Source organism: Amphiura filiformis, chromosome 12 (assembly GCF_039555335.1).
Source record: "Amphiura filiformis chromosome 12, Afil_fr2py, whole genome shotgun sequence".
Classification (NCBI taxonomy): Eukaryota; Metazoa; Echinodermata; class Ophiuroidea; order Amphilepidida; family Amphiuridae; genus Amphiura; species Amphiura filiformis.
The window spans coordinates 44,016,564-44,038,586 of NC_092639.1; the positions used below are offsets into that span (position 1 = coordinate 44,016,564).

Consider the following 22,023-nt stretch of genomic DNA (forward strand, 5'->3'; position numbering starts at 1 on the left):
TGGATATTTTTTCCCATTGAAGACAACAAATTATTTTCTATTACTTAAATAGCTTTTAATCCACATGTTGGAAGTTCATCTAATGCAATTGTGTTATAGTTTTTGGAGGAGAATGCGAAACCATTGCTTAAATTAAGGAATATACCAACTGTGTATAATTTGTTATCAATTGCGGTGGATATTTGCGGTGCGGTTTCCATTTGGTGCTTAGTAATGAAGTCAAAAATCCGCTTATAAATGATCTTTTCGAGGAATTTTTAAGGTAGATAGAAATTGGGCGTTAATTGCTGAACTTATGTCACCAGATTTAAAAAGCGGGTTGACTTTGGCCATTTTCAACTTTGTTGGAACAATAAATGTTGACAAGGAGCTGTAAAATATGAATAATAATTATGATACGACACAAGAAATAAGTAGTAACAATAGCTTAGGTCCCAGACACTTATTACAATACATACATAACATTTTTAAGTTTTCGAATTAATAACGAACAAGAAACAAATAAAACAACCCTTGATCAGATCAGTTGGTATTGGATAAAGACCGCAAGAAGATGCGACTAATTGAATAATAAGCTTCCAGACATCATCTTCAGTGATCGAATTAAAAGTGATCATAAATGTGTATCATAAATGCCAACCAAAAGTTCAAATAATTCATTCCGGAGATCACGGACCTTCTGAATAAAGTTGGATAAGTCATTTGCAAGGTCCTTTTTAGAGATAAGGCACGAGCGTGTGATGGTTTGCATAATTTTACGATTGACAAGACTAAACGCCTGCCAGTCATTGCATTTTGTAATCTCATCATGATGGTGGTTATATTTGACCTGTTCAAGCATCTGACAATAGAGATGACATTGTTCCAAATCGTCAACTGAGTACAAGAAGGTTATGAGTACTTAGTCATTACTATGCACTTATGACCTTCTTGTATTCAATGTACATCGTATCAGTTGAATGCTTCTTGCATTCAATGTACATTTTATCATTTGAATACAAGAAGGTTGCAAGTGCTTGGTTATTACTATGTACTTATGATCCTGCATTCAGTGTACAATGTATCAGTTGAATACAAGGTTGTAAGTGCTTTGTTATTACTATGCACTTATGACATTCTTAAATTCAATATACATTGCATCAGTTGAATACAAGAAGGTTGTAAGTGATTTGTTATTACTATGCACTTATGACCTTCTTGCATTCAATGTACATTGTATCAATTGAATACAAGAAGGTTGTAAGTGCTTTGCTATTACTATGCACTTATGACATTCTTGTATTCAATGTACATTGTATCAGTTGAATAAAAGAAGGCTGTAAGTGCTTTGTTATTACTATGCACTTATGACCTTCTTGTATTCAATGTACATTGTATCAGTTGAATACAAGAAGGTTGTAAGTGCTTTGCTATTACTATGCACTTATGACCTTCTTGCATTCAATGTACATTTTATCAATTGAATACAAGAAGGTTGTAAGTGCTTTATTATTACTATGCACTTATGACATTCTTGTATTCAATGTACATTGTATCAGTTGAATGAAAGAAGGCTGTAAGTGCTTTGTTATTACTATGCACTTATGACCTTCTTGTATTCAATGTACATTGTATCAGTTGAATACAAGAAGGTTGTAAGTGCTTTGTTATTACTATGCACTTATGACATTCTTGTATTCAATGTACATTGTATCAGTTGAATAAAAGAAGGCTGTAAGTGCTTTGTTATTACTATGCACTTATGACCTTCTTGTATTCAATGTACATTAAATCAGTTGAATACAAGAAGGTTGTAAGTGCTTTGCTATTACTATGCACTTATGACCTTCTTGCATTCAATGTACATTGTATCAGATGAACACAAGAAGGTTGTAAGTGCTGTGTTATTACTATGCACTTATGACCTTTTTACATTCAATGTACATTAAATCAGATGAATACAAGAAGGTTGTAAGTGCTTTGTTATTACTATGCACTTATGACCTTCTTAACTTGTATTCAATGTACATTAAATCAGTTGAATACAAGAAGGTTGTAAGTGCTTTGTTATTACTGAGCACTTATGACCTTCTTACATTCAATGTACATTACATCAGATGAATACAAGAAGGTTATAAGTGCTGTGTTATTACTATGTACTTATGACATTGCATTCAATGTACATCGTATCAGTTGAATACAAGAAGGTTGTAAGTACAATGTTATTACTATGTACCTACGACCTTCTTGCATCCAATGTTTATATTGTATCAGTTGAATGCAGGAAGATCATAAGTGCTTTGTTATTATATGCACCCATGACCTTGTTGCATTCAGCTTACGAAATAAATTTGCCTGTCTATCTCCAAGCAAGATTTAACTATTCTTCCTCCTGGTCAATCAAATGTTAGTTACACCTATTTTCAGCACATATGCATATAATATGATGATGATGGCCACTCTTTGTCTAGTCGTCACTGGAAAGACAGGGCCATTGTCTAATTATACACTTGATGTCGGCAACAGACAGTACCTATTTCCTGCATAAGATATGTAGGCCTATATGATATTGTCATGTAATAGGCCAGCCTTCGAATTTTCTTGGCGCCATTGGAAAGACTATGTACTGAATACATTTGGCGAAGGTGTCTAGAGAGTTTTGTTTAGTCATCTACAGCCACGTTGATTCGACGGATTGATTTCTAACATATGAAATAAACAAAAAAAAATACATTTAGTTTCCTGCATCCGATAATTCGTAATGACACACAGAAATTCACTAAAGAAGTATAAGATACTTATTTAGAAATATTTCAAGAACCTCTATTTAGAAATATTTCAAGGTGAAGCTGCCAAAAAACTTACTTCTCAATATCAGTCAATCTTTGTTCAATGTCATTCATTTGTAAGCAAAGATCTTCAATGCTGGTTCTATTCTCTTTCATGCCATCGTCTAACGCTTGTATCAAGCTGTCGGAAAGAGGATCCAGTGCTCTAGTCGTCATGTCTGTTGTTACCTTTGATTGCCTTATCTGTTTTATAATGATCAAAAATCAGTAAAGATGAATGTTCTTCTATTTTGAAGAAAAACTGACAAAGCAATGGAATTCTTATCTATAACGGTTATGAGATATTATGTGTCTGCATACTGGTAATTCGATCACGCGAGAAATGACACGAGGGGCTTAAAGCCAGAACCACCTATGTCCACTTTTGGTCCAAATGAGTTAAGTCCACTATTAGGTATATGCTGGCGAAGTTACGTAATAAATCGGATTAACTACCATAGCAATAGGTGAAAACAATTTTGAATATATCGCGCTGCACTACAAGCAGGTTGAACTCATCACCTGTGAATGTCTGCAATCGTAGATAGAATACAATACCGTTCTTTTCAAAGATACTAATCTTACAGGTGCGAGTTTCAGCATGACATGGTTCAATGCAGAGGTACCGCGTGAACGTACCAGTGCAGCGCGGTATATTCAAAAATTGTTTTCACCTATTGCTATGGTAGTTAATCCGATTATTACATAACTTCGCCAGCGTATGTTTATGGATACTCTTTCTTTGAGTGACTAAGTCCAATAGTAAAGAAAAGAGGGCGCCATAGCAATGTCAATATGGCTATGCCCAGTTTAACGTATTTTTTCCCGCGTTATATGTTACATTCTTTGTACTAAAATCAATTCAAAGCAACACTCGTGTTTGTAAAATAAAATAGAAAAATAGTAGATGACAGCTGAAAAAAGACAGATACCTGTTGTGCCCAGTTTGTGACCAGTAGTCTTACTATAATTTTATGCCAGAACTGGCTATGTCCAATTTCGGCCATTTTGTGACACACCCAGGGAATCAATAAGTATGACACCCTAGCATCAACTTTGAAACAGTACTGGTAACAAATATCTGGAAGATTATTGTTTATGCTAGATTTTCTGATTGGTGGTTCTGGCTCATAACGCCGTAGACCCGGACCTAGTAAACATTGTGTCCGTTTAAATAGATTGCAACTAGCTACACCTGTGTACATGGTATACAACATATTGACGTCATACCTTATTAAGACAGGATTTGATGTCATCTGCAATGTTGCAGTGTATCTGCAGCGTTGGTTGGAGAGTCTTGAGGGAGCTGACGAGATCTTCGATAGCATCAAAACATAGACCAAGTTGCTTGTCTGATATACACATATTGTCGTTTACTCTCATATGGGAAAGGCTATTTCTGATATCTAGAACCTTTTGAATAATGAATAGTAAAAACATGTAAGGAGGTATCTAAAATGTTTACAAAATATTGAAGATTTTAATCTGGAGTACGACGTTAACATAGTGTTTGCGCTGTTAAGGGATAGGGTATGAATGTTTGGACAGTATTTATTGTGGGGCATTAGAGCACATCAGACATATCGAATTGCATTCTGAATACGAAGAATGTCCTTCTGATATTAATCATTTTGATTTTTTGAAATTCGCAATGTAATACACATTTTATGGCAAATGATTAAAATTGATATTTAACAGAACTCGAAGTAAACTTTATAAATCTGATGATTTATACTTAAAGTGTATGTAGGTGGGATGAAAAGCCGACGATCAATTGAAAATTTTGACCTTTCGTATTGAAGATATGGATTTTTTTTCCCAAAACACCAACAAAATTAGGTCTTTTGGGGGGGGGAAATTCATATCTTCAATATGAAAGGTCAAAATTGTCAATTGATCGTCGGCTTTTCCTTCCAGCTACATACACTTAAAGAATATATCATTAGATTTATAAAATGTACTTCGAGGACTGTTATAAAATTGAAAATTATTTGATATCAGAAAGACATTCTTCGTATTCAGAATGCAATTTGATATGTCTGATGTGCTCTCATGTCCCACAAAAATACTGTCAAAACGCTCATTCCAGATCCCTTAATGACATGTAAAAATAATATCGTTTGTTATAAACATCTACCAAAAATTTATTACCCCCCTTTATTTTGATATAATAACTCAAAATGTTGGTGTCTCATTTGTCTTAATAGCCCACAAGTTGTTTCCATGATGATCCATGAAATAGACATCTTTCAAAAGTTGCACCTAAACTCATTGAAAATGTTGCTTTTATTGCTAGAGTACCTGGTCATCACTTGTCACCGCGTGTCATCCTTGACCAGTCATGTAGAGAATATAATGGTACATTGACTTGAGTAGCCTTTCAAAGAGTCGCCATGGCCACAAACTTTGAGCTATGTAGACAAATGAGGTATCGCAATTTGCAGGATTAACATGAGTTTCTTTTTGCTATTTCAGGTAGCGTATTACCTTTTGCATTTGACCATAAATAGCTTGATCTCCGTTATGGTACTCTTTAAATCCCATCATGAGCTTCAACATTCCTCCAATGTCAAAGTCATCAAACGTCTTACAACTCTGACCATGAGGTAATTTGAATAGAAAACACTTGGCTACTTCTACAGGATTTTTGTGAAATAACGTAGCATCCACGTTCCTCCACTCCACACTTCTTCTAGGGGTACATGGTGGATAGCATACGGCTTCTACAGCAGCGGTCCAATTTATGCAAGGTTGGCATGCACCCGACTTGACTGTTGGTTTCTTGTTTGGTAGGCAGTTGCTTGTAGCCATACATGGTTGCATATGTCGCTGTTGAGTTTGATGCCACTTTTCTACACATGCTTGAATAGTTGGAGCACTAAGGGAGCACAGAGCTTGAATGGCTTCACACACCTTCACGTAATTCTCAATGTCAGGTTCAGCTAGGAACAAATGAGAGCAAAGTTCATATAATTTTCCCGATAATTTCAGAAAATTTATGAGACGTTCTGCCTGAGCTATCTGCTAGTTTCTATAGTCTCAGGAAATAGCATATATTTTAGTTCGTATCCCTGCCAGGTGTTTAGTTTGGGTAACGAACTCCTCCAATGAAACACCGATATCGCTCAGCATCTCGCAACAAAAATTAAATCATTATATTCAATGCAGGCAAAGTGGTTGACACGTCAGTACCTGAGTACTGTATTAGTGTATTATAACAGCATTTGCAAAATCAAGAACAAAAATATTTAGCAATAATGATGGATGAAAAATAATACCTGCAGAGTCGAAATCTATCTTGATTGCTATACGTGCAAATATGTCATCCTTTAGACATAATTGCACCCTGGTCAATTCCTTGGCCAATGGTGAGTAGTACTTCTCTAAAGATGCCAGGAAAATTTCAGGCCAGCGAGGATTCTGAAGAGCCATCAAGTTTCCAATCAGAATATCAGTCGCTTTCACACTCCGACCTTCACGCTTCTCCTTAACGTAGATTTCTTCCTGTTCTTTTGGTGTCAGTATTTGCGATAGACCAGTCAGCTTTGATGGTCTGATGTTGCTCACAATCACATCGTAGGTTTTCCTCAAAACTGCTCGCCAAACAACCACAGTTTCGTCAATTTCTATTATTATCAAAAAATATTGACTAATCCTTTTTAATAATACAAATAAGATATGAATGGTGAATTCAGGTTTCACATAAAAATTATTTCATAAACATAATCGATTTAGTCAACGTCACCCATTTTCTGTATGTATTAATGTTCTACTCATTGCCACGGCATGTTTTGTCTGTTAACCTTTACAGGCCAAAGTAGCCTACTACAAAATACTACAAACAACATCACCAGGGGATATGAGGGCGCAATCACCCAAAGTGATATACAGGCACGGGTTCGTTGGCCCGGCCAGCAAAAGAAGTGTCGGGGACCTCATGTTTGGCATGCGAGGGGTCTCGGGTTCGAATCCCACCCAGAGAAAAACAACTTCTTTGTTTGCTTTCTATCTTTGTCCCTTCCTTCTTTCCCTTCCAGTCGCCAAAAAGCCCTTCGTGCGTCAGGCTTAAGTAACCACTATCAAAGCTCCATAATTCTAAATTAATCCTAACAGGCCTGAGTACTTACAAAATACTAAAAACAACTTCACTGCGCGTGCGTGCACCCCACGAGATGTAATGACGCAATCACCCTACGTGATATACAGGCACACTTTTGTTGACCTGGCTATTGAAAGAGCCGTAGCTAAGTGTCGGCGACCTAGTTTTTGGCATGCGAGGGGTTTCGGGTTCGAATCCCTCCCAGAGCAAACAAGTTCTTTGTTTGTTTTTCCTCTTTATTCCTTCCTTCTTTTCCTTCCAGTCGCCAAAATGCCCTTCGGGCGTTTGGGTTAACTGTATTTTACTTACTGATTTCGAGATTACACGATGGGTATGGACCCTGGAAAAGAAGAAAAAAGCGAAGAAAAAAGAAAACTTAAATAAATCAATAATACTGGTGCTCTAGATATCTCTTTGTGAGGGTATGAGGTAACGTTAGAACCAAAATCATTACAATTAGTTTGGTGTAAACCATCATGTAAATGTTAATGAGAATTTACAAGCCAGCTTTACTATTATGGTATGCACTTGACTAAAAATCGGAACTAGAATTAAATCAGATATATGAATCAAATTTTTGTGAATCTATATAGCGTGTCCAAAAACATGGGTACTATATTGCTGCAAATCGCTGACGAGAGCGTACTTCTGCGATGTTGACAAGGCGGAACCAGCAACGGTTACGGACGCTTTGTTCAGTGACTCGACAACAGCATATCGCATGAGTAGCCAATCAGAGAGAATTTCGTTTATTACCGCAGTAAATACGCGACGTATGTAGTAAAGAGCTCGTGGGAGCACGTGTGGCCGAGTGGATAAGGCGCCCGACTCATAATCCATAGGTTGCGAGTTCGAGCCCCGCTTGTGCCATTGTGTTGTGTCCTTGGGGAAGGCACTTTATCCTCATTGCCTACTGGGGGATGGGGTTGGGTTGGGTTGGATGTTTGTATAGTTGTTTGTTTCAATGTTGCAATATTGGCGCTGATTTAGCTGCTGCCTGCAAATTGCATTGTGTCTGTTTAGTTGTGTTTAATGTACAATTCTAGCAATTTGACCTGCGGGTCACCATTAGAGTTTGAAATAAAAACCTTCCTTTAAAAAACCTTCTTTTAAAGTACGCTCTCGTCAAAGGTTTACAGCAGTATACTAGTACCCAACAAATCATTCTCTAAAACATGTAAAATAACAATCACAAAAGAATGTTAAGTGCTTCATATTGTTTAAGCTAGTAAGACCTACCTTGTGACCACAATCTGCTAAATTCTTCTCGATGATCCTAGCAGCAGCCTCATTTGCAATCAGACCAGGGTGGTGTAACATTGTAAGTATCATTTGGAAGGTCAACTTTTCTCCTGTCATTTCGCACCATTCGTGAATGATGCTATCTGTCACTAATTCTGGATGATCTCTGCATCGTCGTACTATACGTTGCACCTTGTTGTTTGAGATACCTATGACTTCAGCTAGCGAGCGATAATCTTGTCGTAAAGATCTTTCGTCATTATTCATTTCGCTCAGGAATTCCTCTTTCTGATCTTTCAGCATCCATTTTATGTCGCACTTGATGCCGAATGTCCTGATGAAGGTTGTTTTAAACCCTGCAAATGAGAGCAAATTCAAAATGTTTTCCATCTTATTTCAGAAACTGGTTCCTCAGTGGATAGTGATCAGTGAGATGCTGAGATCAGTGTTTCTAGATGTTGGTTTCTACGATCTCAGCAAATAAGCACTTAAAAAAAGTAAGTTTATCTTTACATTCGACTTTATTTTGACAAAAATATTAATACGATTGGAATGAGTCTTGGCATACGTCATCAGGCATATCATACCAACACTGACTAAGAATTTGAATCTAACAAGTTAAGTGCTCTCATGCATAAATGAGATTATATTGAATGAAGAATTATTTTAAAAGCTTTCAAATAGTGCCATACAGTTTTAATGATTTTAAAATAGCGTGTTTTCCCAGCGTTTCTGTAATACTTGACGGCATCAATCTTGCATGGTGTTGATGAGGCGTGCCAATCGATACTGTGCAATAGCACTCCCACTACTGTGATCCACAGCCTGCTCCATTTTATCCCACAGATACTCGATGGGATTCAGATCTGGAGAGTTCGTCTGCTACGCTCAATGCCTTAATCCTCCTGATTGGTATTACCCTTCCCTCTGTGGCCATAAGCCATATACCCACAACCCCAGCATAGGAAATCGCATGGGGTTGCTATACCTCATTAATATAGCGATTGCCGTTGAGGTTGCCATTAATGGGAACGATAATCCGGTTCCCCTCCAGCGCTGATTTCCGCTCAAAACATACACCCCCTTCTCCAAATGGCAGGAACCACATAGGAACGCACGCGGAAACACACGGTAATAAGCACAATAATATTGCATGCACTATTTGGCAGCTTTAAAATCGGTCAAACTCTCAGTTAGTGTTGGCGCCTGATGCTGTGAGCCAAGAGCATTTCAATCGCATAAGTATTTTGGTCAAACTAAGGTGAAATTAGATTGTAGGCAGCCAGGTGTTGATTTTGGGTGCCTATCTCCTCCAATGAAACACCGATATCGTGCAGCATCTCGGAAAAAAACCAAAAAACAAACAACCCGAAAAACAGCAAGTGGTATACAAGCCAATAAAATGTAAAATTTCAAAGGATTGGTCCATGTACATCCATATCAAAAGGATGACTTTGTCGGCTGCTACGTGTGTCTGATTTTACCCCAGTTATACTCATCTCAAGTGGAGATCCCTTCAAATTATCTCCACATAACACCATTAACAAAACCATGAACAAATGTGTTAGTTATCCAATTATGATGGATAAAAATCAGTTTATACCTGCAGAGTCGAGATCTATCTTGATTGCTACTGGTGCGAATATGTCATCCTTTAGACACTCATGAACCCTTGTCAATTCCATAGCCAATGGTGAATAGTACCTCTCTAGAGATGCCAGAAACATTTCAGGCCAGCTAGTATTCTGAAGAGCCATCAACTTTCCTATCAGAATATTAGTCGCTTCCACACTTCGACCTTTGCGCTGCTCCTTCACGTTGATTTCTTCCAGCTCTCGTGGTGTCAGTATTTGCGATAGACCAGTCAGCTTTGATGGTCTGATGTTGCTCACAATCACGTCGTAGGTTTTCCTCAAAACTGCTCGCCAAACAACCAGAGTTTCGTCAATTTCTGAGGGTAATTATCAAAAACCATGACAACGTTACCGTTTTCAGAATATATATTCAGCTATGACTTAATGATGGGCTCAGACTTTACATAAATTCAAACACAAAATCGATTAGTCAAGGTCTCCCCTTATTTATTTATGTTCTACCTTAAAGCATCATGTAAATGTTAGGGAGAATTTATAAGCCAGCTTTGCTATATGGTATGCCTTACCACGGATGGTTTTGTTTTAAAATTGTATCTTTACTTACTGCTTTCGAGACTACAGAATGGATATGGACCCTGGAAAAGAAAAAAAAAGGACACAGTTAATCAGTTATCAAAACTTGAATAAACTAACAATACCACTGTTCTAGAAATCTCTTCATCAGGGTATGAAATAATGTTAGAACCAAATTACTCAAACTATTAGTTTGTTGTATTAAGTATTGTGTTAATGTTAATGAGTATACAAGCGAACGTTACTATGAGGTATGCATTGACTTAAAATTGTAACTAAACGTTAAATATTCATACCCTCTCCAAATTAAAGAACAAAAGCTATAAAGCATTCCAAATGTCAAGCACTTCATATTGTTTAAGCTATTGGGACCTACCTTGTGACCACAATCTGCCAAATTCTTCTCGATGATCCTAGCAGCAGCCTCATTTCCTACCAGGCCAGGGTTGTGTAACATTGTAAGCATCATTTGGAAGGTCAACTTTTCTCCTGTCATTTCGCACCATTCGTGAATGATGCTATCTGTCACTAATTCTGGATGATCTCTGCATCGTCGTACTATACGTTGCACCTTGTTGTTTGAGATACCTATGACTTCAGCTAGCGAGCGATAATCTTGTCGCAAATATCTGTCGTCATTATTCATTTCGCTTAGGAATTCCTCTTTCTGATCTTTCAGCATCCATTTCATGTCGCATCTGATGCCGAGTTTCCTGATGAAGGTTGTATCGCACCCTGCAACTAGGATTTCGCTGACGTTTTCTTTTGTGTTTTTGGATCTTTGATACACAAAACCATCTGTATCTTCAGCAGCTTCTACTTCCTCCTGTGTGTAGTAACTGACATCTTCTAGAGATACATCTGGCATCAACAGCTCGCGATGACTTAGATAACCTGAAGTATTTCAAAATTTGAAGAATCAAAAGGAATCGCGCTTCTTGCAAAACGTTCATGTTATTAAATTTTGACTTAATCAGCAAAAACTCTAACTTTAATTTTTCTGTTTATATATTTTGTTTTGCAGGATTACAGGGACTATCATCCTATTTCGTTAAAATAAAACGTGATAGTCAAATTGTCATAATTCGGATAATTTTTTGGTTTTTTTTTGTCGAGCTGTCATCTTATAGTATACAAACCTGATGATGGATGTCATACCTTTCTTGATTTTAGTTCCACATGATACTTCAAGTAGAGCCGTTTCTATAATCGCACTGACAGCTTCTAGATCCTGGTGACATTTCTCCAGATTATCATCATTCGTGCCGACAACATATTTGATGATCTCCCTGCTGCTTGACAGTTCTATCAAACCTTCCTCTTTCTTTACAAACTTCAGCGCTTGTTGCGTGATCGACGGAAGACGATTTGCTTGTACCTTGATCTTCTTCATGATTCGTGCCTGGACAGCCGGGTACAAGCCTGGTGTAAACATAGTTCTCTTATCTTTGCAGAATATGCAGACTCCAAACATATGCTTCATCATCGGCAGATTGAGTGGGTTGCCGGGTTCTAGCTTGGCGAAGATGATAAACTGATCTGGTGCAAAATTTACCATCAGGTCCAAACTACTTAAAAGAAGCGCAAGTGTCGAAAAGTCGGCGTTGTTTACATAGCACCGCTCTAATTCTTCTGTACTAAAAAATGGTTTGTCTGGTAGCTTCACCAACCGGCCTTTAAACTCGTCTCCAGCGAAGGTACGACCAATTATCTCGAAACACAGCCACTGGGTGTTCAAGACAACGTACGTCTCTTCATTTGCAAAGTTTGCCAGGAAGATCTTAGTATAGTTGAAAAAAAAAAAATTAATCAGAAATCTATGATGAATATAAGCTGGAAGATAAATAATTAAACAAATAAATAAATAAACAAACAAACAAACAAACAAACAAACTAACAAATTAATTAATTAATAAACAAACAAACAAAAAAAGAGGGGACGGGCTATGACGTTCAATCCTAGCAGGGCATCGGTCAATGTGATGCGCGGATAACAGATTATACATGCGTGAGAAACTATACGATAATAGAGACAATGTTATTGTATTCATTGCCGATTTTTGGCGATAATTGTTATGGTAATGAAAATACAGGTGGTGTTGGTATTGTCGTCATTATCGTCGGTTGGTTGTGGTGGTGATCATGGTGGTTGTGGTAAAAATGTTAATACAAAATAGGACACTTACTTCACCCATATCCTGTAGGAAGTTCCCGGCAATTCGTATGATATCAGTTGATGCCAGTGGGTCAATCTCTCTAACTAGAGTCTCAAATTCCCTGTAGGCGATTACTGGACAGGTTTTCGTCTGAATGATTCTCTTAGGCGTCATAAGCTGTCTATCAGGTCCTATTGTATCTTTTGGAGTCTCAGAGGATCGGACACTTGGGCCATGTTGTTCCCTCTGCTTGAAGAAGTTGAGATTTTCGTATATAGGGTCTGTCCTTCTCAAGGATGCTATCCACTGTTCCCTTCGTTTTAAGATCTCCTCGCAGAGCAGTGGGATCCTTTTGCTTCCCTTAAAAAGTAAAGAAACGGAAAAAATAAAACAGCTTTAAAAAGCATATGAAAACAAACCTATATCGCAACAAAAAAATCACATTGGACCCAAAACTACGTTTTTATGTGGCAGATATAAAAGTAAATGCTGAAAGTAAAATAAATGATTGCAAATATGACTGTGGTCGAAGATGATCCCATTTGAAAAAAATATTTACCTTGATATTTTCAGCAGCTTTTCCAATGCATTCTCGAAGAGACTTCATTTCTTTCGAGTCATGGACACAACCATTGACTGATATAGGTTCTGCCTCAATATCCAAGATGTCCCCGAACTCTCTTACAATGTTCGTCACGATCTGTTCCCAAACAGCTTTAGCTGTAACGAATAATATATTAATATGTCAATCTATAATTAAATAGTCCTCAAATAAATTTTTGCTCTCTGATGCCCTTAGCTTATGTAATTGAACATAATAATGAGATCGTATAATAGATGTATATAGATAAAGTAAGCAAGTAATGTGATCTCGTCCCTGTTATTTTTTATCTTATTAAAGCTTGCCAGTGATGTCGTTTTGTTCTGTTCTGCCTGTACCTTTGGCCCTAACTTATTTGGTATGAATGTTAATTATAGATTATTTACCTCTTCTAGTATCCTGGATATGATCTAGATGTGTTCCGACAACCACAACTTTAAACCTGCCCTTCTGTATCGCTGATAGGCCACTCGTAATAAACTTGAACCAGTATTTCAGCTTTGTCTAAAGTTAAGTCGTTTGAATAACATGGAATTATATATATTTAAATTAATTAATTAGAATAATTAGTAATTATAAAATATATTGTCGGTTCATCACATAGTGACGTATCGCGTATCGTGATTTTTGGTCATTTTGAAATTTTGGTATATAAGTTTTAAATATCGTAGAAACCGGTGTATCACATCACATAGTGGCGTATTTAATATTATATAGGCCTACGTCACTATGTCATACACTTTTTCCTATGTATACTGACGTGAAATTTTGGAATCATGTTTTACCTAATTAAAAGCTAAAACTTCAAGTGAAGATAATACAAGAGGGTGCTTGGAACACTTAGAAACAGTTTTCATACAGTAAATTCAAAATTTGTTCAAAAACGCAACAACTCAACACAATATTACAAACCTGCATTTTATCTTAAATCTATTTTTTCTTCGAAATGCTTTACAGTTTCCTGACAATACGTACATTTTAAACCAAAGCAAAGATATTTTTTGAAACCAATGTTTTTGGCATCCTTACACCTGAAATGATAAAACTAGAATTTGTTCCATTTTTTATGCCCCCTGTGCTTCCCACGAGGAGTCGAAGGTCATAATGAGATCAAAAGTTAAATGTGTTCTATCATTGTTGTAATATACCTCAAATTGTTTCTCTCGTTTCTACTAGATCAAATGTCAAATATCTCATGCACAGAGGCGAAATGTTCTAAACGAACCGATTCAAGGTGGGGGGCATGACAATATTAAGGGGAGTAATTTGAGACCAGTTTTGATGAAATCAGTTTCGATGAAAACCTGTGTATGAAATTTTGTGACCTTTGACCCATCCGACCTTATAACTCCTGAACTAAGCAAAGTAGAAAAATGTGACAATTGACTTGTTTATTCCCTGTGATAAGAGGAACAATTTGTGATATATTACAACATGGTGTGACTATTTTTAAGTTTTGGCCCCACTGTAACCTTCGACTCGTTTGAACCACAGGGGGCATATAAAAAATGAAACCAATCAATTTTTTATCATTTCAGGTTCAAGGATTCCAAAAAACATTGGTTCCACTAATGTAGGAATATAAAATCCCAAACCCATAGCGCCCTGTACTATAAAAGATGTGTGAAACGTCAATTCTGACATTTGGTCTGTTTATTTGATTCTTACAATGCACATCTTTATACTGACGTCACATAGGAGCCAAATTCAGCCTAGGATTATCTCTCTGAATTTAGTTCGGGTAAACCTATGCAATATAAAGCTAGTTCTTTGCCCAGTGGAATTTCAAGCTAGATAAATTATAATCACGATTATTTCACGAGAACAAATTTACTTCATTGGTGGGCTTAGATCTCACATACCCAATTAAGCTGACTTGAGCATAAATTATTGTTCCCCTAAAATTATCAAAATACATTAAATACAAAAGGTACAATACTACAAGAAATGTAGAAAGCACTTAGTATTTATTGAACTAATACATGCTCTGTGGTCATATATAAAAGAGCGCCATCAGTTGTGAGACACAAAACTTACACTTTCGTCTTGATAACCTCCTCGCAAGTCATAGACAACCACTGCCATAGCATTCTCTGACCCAAGAAACAGAGAATGGGTGATGTGAAATTCTATTTGACCAGCTGTATCCCAAATACACAGAGGCCCAACACTATCTACTTCGTGTGTTCCTATGTCTATTCCTGGTGTGGGGATGTACTCGATCACTCCCTTCTTCTGAAAAAATAGAAAAAATTACATAAATATTCGTTTCCTGTATCAGATTATATCAATTGTATTTCCTATTCTAGAAATACTACCCTTGTGTAAGAATTCCATATAATTTTTTTGCAGGATTATGCATTGTAGCCCGACAAACGAGAAAATTTTATAGCAAAGGTTTAATATTACTACTAATAATAATCACTAAATAATGATCATAGCTATCACATGAACAACATCCACCATGACTACTACTTCGTATCCTGAAATAAATATTATTATTTTGGCTTGTTTTATATATTTGTTATTTAAAAGTGTCCATTAACAAAGCTCGCCAGGAGGAAGACATACCTTTATTAGTGCCTTTTTCAACGTAGTTTTACCCGCCTTCGGGTGTCCCAACAAAAACAGTTTTACAACTTTCAAAGGAATTGCATCAGTGGAAAGGAGTTGGCTGTATTCACGTCGCTGTTAAATCATCATGAGAAAGACGAATGAATAAAAAAGCTTGATAAGGTAATATTTTTAAGGAACCCTTTAGTTAGAAATGGTCTTCTTTTAGTTTTTCAACTAAGGAGAGATGGAGCGGTTTGCCCATGAGTACTTCGCGACTACTGTTTGGCGCCCAGGATTTGCATGTACGGAACGCATATTGTACACATAGACCAACAGGGTACCAGGGGTTTGAACGCACGCGCTAGCTGGAGGAATGGCCACTATATGCAAATTAGGAGATTGGTGTTTACATCGTGACGTAATTTATTGTCAACATTATTTGTGCCGAAAAAAATGACGAACTTTTCTTTCCATTAATTCTTTTATTGTAATGTACCATATATAGCTGTGGTAATAATCCAATATGTAAGCTAAAAAAGCTGCATTTTACGCTCGAAAGGGTGACTGTTCTTGTCGCCATTTCACCAGGTCATCTAGTAGACTTTTTTACCAATCGTTTTTGTTTTGTTATTCTAACTACAGTTGACACTTTGAAATGTGAACTTCGACGTACGTTGTGCAAAAAAAACAGCTGCGATTAGTTTTTGTGGAGTTTGTCTTTCAAACCACATAATGTGTAAATGATATTGTGATACTGAGTAATTTAATTTGATTATTTATCTTTGTTTACACAATTAAAGTTATTTCATGGGTGATAACATGTCCTGGAATTCCCCTCTGCATCGACTTGATTAAAATTAATTGAATCATATCTAACTTTCGATCATATGGGAATCCCCTCAGGAGTGATGTCATGTGAAAGGTTAATGTTATAATTAAGACTTGGAAGATTACATCATAGTGTGAAGGTAGTAATTGGTTAATAATAGAATGGGTATTTTTTTCTATGCTGGGTATATAAGAAGATGAAAACATACACAGGTTATAGTGTTATTCTGGGCTAGCTAATGTGCTTACTGTCCATTTCCTTCAAAGGACCTGTATTGATTTCATTGTCAATCGGTCTCTTCGTTCATCCAATGGACGTTCTCCGATTTGTTGGTGAACTGTGACGTTGTTTGCCGGGTTCATTTGAATCGTCACTTTATTGTCTGCAATTGTTCAGAGCGGATCGAGATGAATTACCCTGCACACCCAGCACATAGCTTGAAAATTCTTTCCTTTTAGGGCGTTTTATTTTCTTTATACTATTTCTTAATCATGTTAATTATATCAATTCTGATCATGTGACCACATCTTTATTATTAGGTTAACTTGATAAATGTTATGTTATGTTTAATTAGATTTCCGCTGTAGTTTTACCGGATAGTGATCATGGGTATGGTTTGCTCTCCAATTTTCTCAGGGCATAATAGTTATTATGTACAGTTAATTAGCTTTCAGTGGTAGTGGCTATGGGTATGGTTTGCTCTCCGATTTTATTCGGGTCATAATATATATGGTCAATTCCAGCGAAAGCGGGACAAAATTCTCTCTATGTTAACTTTCCACTTTAAAATGTCATTAATAAAGGAAATCACGTTATTGATGGAGCATATCATGTCACGTCCAATGTGCTCTCTTTGTGCATATAGGCCTTTACTAGCAAGTCATACCATGGGACAAGTTATGATAGCTTAAATGAATTGGCGTTACCCACGAATTCAAAGATAAAGCACCATATATGTCATTGAATGTCCTTCAATCAAAATGAAATTATTACCGTTAGAAAGACGTTTGCATGATCTCTCAGTATATGTAAAACGATTGAATTCCACCAAAGTTTGTGGACTCTAGAGGCCATTAAGTCAATTTGGCTAATAATTGTGTTACCCGCGTATCAAAAATAAAATGATCGTTCTGAAAAATGTTAAGTGAATATGCCATACATGACTATATCATGAAACAAAGTTTCGTTCTATAATTCTGAGGTCCAAGTGATTATTTTATGCAAATACGTTTTACCCATAAAATTCTATAAAATCAAATTTGACGTTACCCACGTATCAACTGTTACCCACGAGTCCAGCAAATATAATTGCCATAACTTAAATTAACATTTAATGACTTCGGACACTGAATTTAGGTTAACAAGCGCTTAAAATTGTAAATCGTAAAAATACGTTCACCACTTTAAAAAAGAACCTACGACGGTTTAAACTTTTGTTACCCACGAATCCCGAATAGATGCTAACCTTGAAAAATAAGGAGATTGTTTATTTTAAGTTTAAATCAGCACATATTCAAGCCATGGGTATGCTATAATTTTGACAGTACTTACAGTTTATACACCTAAGAAACGCAACCCCCAAACGGTACTATCGTACTTATAGCTTTACCCACGAATTCGGCGTTACCCACGAATCCAAGGATTTACTCGTAAATTATATGTTTCTTATGCATCTTAACATTTTGAAAACATGCGAAATAGGTTCCAAAACAGTCCTGTTTAATAGCGTCCTCTTGAAGGTATACTGAAGCTGCATCATGAAGTTTTGATTGATTATCCTAAATTACCATTTTTGGGTAAATGCAATTGGTTAGAGAAACGGGAATCATTGAAACACAATGGAGGAATAACCGCATGGTGGTTTCCAACCTTCTGTAATATTTTCTATTTGGCCGCTTACCAATACATACCTTCAAATATGTGTTACCCACGAACATTTTGGTTACCCACGAATCCCTACTTAAATTATATTTTAACAGTGTATTGATAGTGTTTTAGTTCATAGGAACTGTCAAACACGAGTTAATAGAATATTGCTGCATGAAAATATGGAATGATTTTACTAAAATATTAATATAAAACTGTTTGCTCTGTCTATTTGAATTTGGCAACTTCATTATTCTCAAAATTTTTATACCCAAAATGCCATAATGATCCATTCTAAATATTCCATGTAGTCTGTATTTTGATTAAAATTCATTTTAGTGCCATTGCAGCCTGAATTATTGACATACGGAAAAGTATTTTTTATTTTTATTTAAAAAAAATAATAGTAATTGCTATTTTCCAGACGCTGTTACCCACGAATCCATCCGAGATCCTCATCCTGTGACGAGATACAAAATCTAACTTTATATTTATATGAAGCATTTATTCTAATCTTTCGAAATAATACAGTAATGTTAAATGACAGCCACTTTGGAAAGAGTTCGAAGAATTGACACAATCTTAACTGTACACCTGGTTCTTTCTTAAAATTTGTAATAACCAAAATATTTCTTTGTAGATATATGTAATAAAATTCTATTTTACGTTCAAAGTCTTCACCGATTTCTAGTGTATATGAGTCACACATAAAATATTGAAAGATATTAAAGAAAGTGAAATTTTATGGCGTACAACAGGTGAAAAATGCTTGAATTCGTGGGTAACATGCATATGCGCATTTAACACTTTATTTGGTCTAGCAAGAAAAGTTATTTTTCAATCCGATGGCACTTCCACCTGATGATTCACTAGACATGATCGTCTCATGTGATAAGTCTAGAATTGAAAAGGAAAACATTTTCAAAATGGCCCCCAGAGAGAATTTTGGCCCGCTTTGGCTGGAATTGACCATATACAGTTAATTAGCTTTCAATGGTATGTACCGGGAAGTGCGGCTATAGGTATGGTTTGCCCTCCGATTTTACCTGGTCTTAATATATACAGTAATTAGTTTTCTGTGGTATGTTTACCAGGTACGGTTACTCAGGTCTCAATATATATTTTGTGTTTCGTCCAAATATATTTATCAAGTTATATGATGTAGATGATCGAGATCATTTCTTCAATTATTGCATTTATGTTGAATTATTATTGATGTTGAATAAACGATCCCCTCTGAGGGCAGACAAACATCGCACATTTTTGTAGAATTAAACCAGATCGCAAATACATAACTTTGGTTTTTGGTCTTAAAAAACGTTGAAAGTTTGTATGTTTGTCCCCCTCGTTCAATAATTATCATAGCATATGGATTATCATATCGTATGGAATAAGGAAAAGAGCATAGTCTCGGCTACAACATGGTGGATAGTTTGCTTCGGTAGTTCTTCCATATTTTATACAAACTTGACTAGAGCAGCTCTACCATGACCACACATCAAAACGTCGCTTAATGATGTGTGCAACAAGTGGCCTATGGGTGTTGATGCAGCCCTTTCTAGAGTAAATTTGAGCATTCAATGCGCTAAATAAAATATAAACAAATCAAATCAACCACCAAATAACTTTTAAGGACAACTAGTAAAAGTAATTGTTTCAGAAACCCATTACTAGTTTCATACTTTATAATATTAGTACAAATTATGAGGTTGACAAAAATGTAACTCGGACTGTTAGGAAACTTACTTCAAGAGCTTTCTTGATTGGGTGATAGTTGTCATCATCTCTTTTCATCTGTAAGCAAGCTAAAGGTGTCTTGCCTCCCTTTGTTAAAAGCAGAAATAGAAAACCAATTTACAAGAAGAAGCCTAGGGGACCAATTTATTATTAATGGGAGATTTATGGAGAAATGCACATTTTGTTTTCAGTGCTCGAGGGGAACACATTTCATTTTTTCGGCAACTAGGAGAGAATGCGAAATATGTGTCCATCTTTCAGACTTAAATTTACCTCATTTTGAACATTAAATATAACATTTTGTTTTCCATTATGAAGTATGGCTTCACAGAAAATTTCTTAACGTTAAAAAAGACAACCAACCACAGCTTCCTCATGATGGATGTTAAGAGGTCAATTAATTAACATGCACTGGTAACAATACCATCATGTATATAACTTAAACGTGGTTAGGTAAAATACCCATTAGGGGCACTTCCCCCTAGACCCCAGGGTAACACAATGAAACAGAATCTCATTGACCTATCAGACCGGTCTCAAGTACCAGTACTGTGAGGATAGGAAGCCCGATAGAAAGATGAAACTCGGTTTTTGTTACTTATTTGAAAAATCATCCACTTTCAAAAAAGGTCATAAAAGAAAAGTGTTAACTTGTGCTGAGACCTAACAGGATTTTTGTATTTGAGCATTGATTGGGAGTTTACTTACCATTATATTGAAATTGGGAGGTTTTTCTCAATATTTTAAAAATAATCTTCAAGATGTTGAGAACCATTATTTTGAAAGGTGTACACCGTCACACGGATTTGTAGGTATGGTGATATTAGATAGCAATCGGATGAACCTTATAGTAAATTAATTATGCTCCTCTTTTTTTCCTATATATTCTTAGTGTACCACTTGAAATTTCGGAATAAAATTCTAGAGTTAATCCAATGATAGAGATGAACAAATGATACTATAATAACAACAAGCTATTCAGTTTATTCACTGTCAGTATGCATCGTGTGTGCTCTGGTAGGTAAGTGGTGGTGTTGCCGGTGTATTGCATTATTAGCTGTTCTTGTAATGTTGCCACACAAATTAGTAGTGTACTAATTTTAGGATATTACACCCCTTCCTTCTTTGAGATGATTGACAATATTGTATTAGGGCAAATATTTTTTTATCTTTTTACGAAAAATTTCATTGGTTTAGCAATTTGTCCTTCATGACTTTTTAAAGTGAAAAGTTTTTGAAATAAATCATAAAACCCGAGTCTCTTAGTTAATTGAACGGACATTAGTTTCGAACAGTGCGGCCCTGATTTGGTAAAACAATCTAACTTGAAATTTGGAAATTTTGAGATAAATCCATATCATGGGTAATATGAGTGCGCTCTTTCCATTGGTGATATCCTCAAATTACCACCATGCCACCAAATAATGAGATTTTTATATTTTCTAAGACATTAGATCCGTTTAATAATTTATTTTATTCAAAAAGAAAAACGGAAAGTGTTCAAATTTTAAAGCTCTTTTTCTTGAAACAGCGATTTTAATTTCAAGTTAGATCATTTTACCAAATCAGGGCCGAGTGGCCAGGGATTAATTGGGAGGTTAGCAAGGATTTCGAAAATAAAAAAAGCGTGTGAAAACATTTCTTTGTTTCCTCTTCTTTCAACAGGGGTTTATATCGATGTATCTTTTTTAAAGCTTGGGCTTGCATTCTATTGGAGCCGTCATGATGGCTGTTTCCTCTAAGTATTCCATGAAGATGTTGGCTGCTATATAAATGGAGATACGGAGCTACCAATGGCCGCTCCGAAGCGCTGTCTAATCTTACCGCGGAAGGTAAAATAAGTCGTGGATAAAATCAAATCCAAAAGCTCCACAACATCTTTCGTAGACAGATTGAACCATTTCGATTTATTGTAGTCCATGAGCCAGTGTACCGATTTTTTTATATCTAATACTTTGCTGA

At 36.1% G+C, this 22,023-nt stretch overlaps 1 protein-coding gene across 1 annotated transcript in view; it reads right to left on the reverse strand.

Moving 5' to 3' along the window:
* Positions 1-1,736: 1,736 nt before the first annotated feature.
* The window catches only part of LOC140166262 (uncharacterized), a 146,274-nt gene continuing 125,987 nt past the window's right edge, over positions 1,737-22,023 (reverse strand). The window contains exons 30-46 of the mRNA XM_072189670.1: positions 20,071-20,148; positions 15,645-15,761; positions 15,111-15,308; positions 13,460-13,577; positions 13,032-13,192; positions 12,503-12,832; positions 11,475-12,096; positions 10,693-11,210; positions 10,348-10,378; positions 9,752-10,099; positions 8,146-8,504; positions 7,216-7,246; positions 6,086-6,433; positions 5,295-5,749; positions 4,038-4,220; positions 2,845-3,011; positions 1,737-2,681 (exon numbers count right to left, since the gene is read on the reverse strand). Of these exons, the coding sequence (XP_072045771.1) occupies positions 2,651-2,681; positions 2,845-3,011; positions 4,038-4,220; positions 5,295-5,749; positions 6,086-6,433; positions 7,216-7,246; positions 8,146-8,504; positions 9,752-10,099; positions 10,348-10,378; positions 10,693-11,210; positions 11,475-12,096; positions 12,503-12,832; positions 13,032-13,192; positions 13,460-13,577; positions 15,111-15,308; positions 15,645-15,761; positions 20,071-20,148 (4,095 nt within the window). The 3' untranslated portion in view covers positions 1,737-2,650. The remainder of the gene's footprint in view (positions 2,682-2,844; positions 3,012-4,037; positions 4,221-5,294; positions 5,750-6,085; positions 6,434-7,215; positions 7,247-8,145; positions 8,505-9,751; positions 10,100-10,347; positions 10,379-10,692; positions 11,211-11,474; positions 12,097-12,502; positions 12,833-13,031; positions 13,193-13,459; positions 13,578-15,110; positions 15,309-15,644; positions 15,762-20,070; positions 20,149-22,023) is intronic.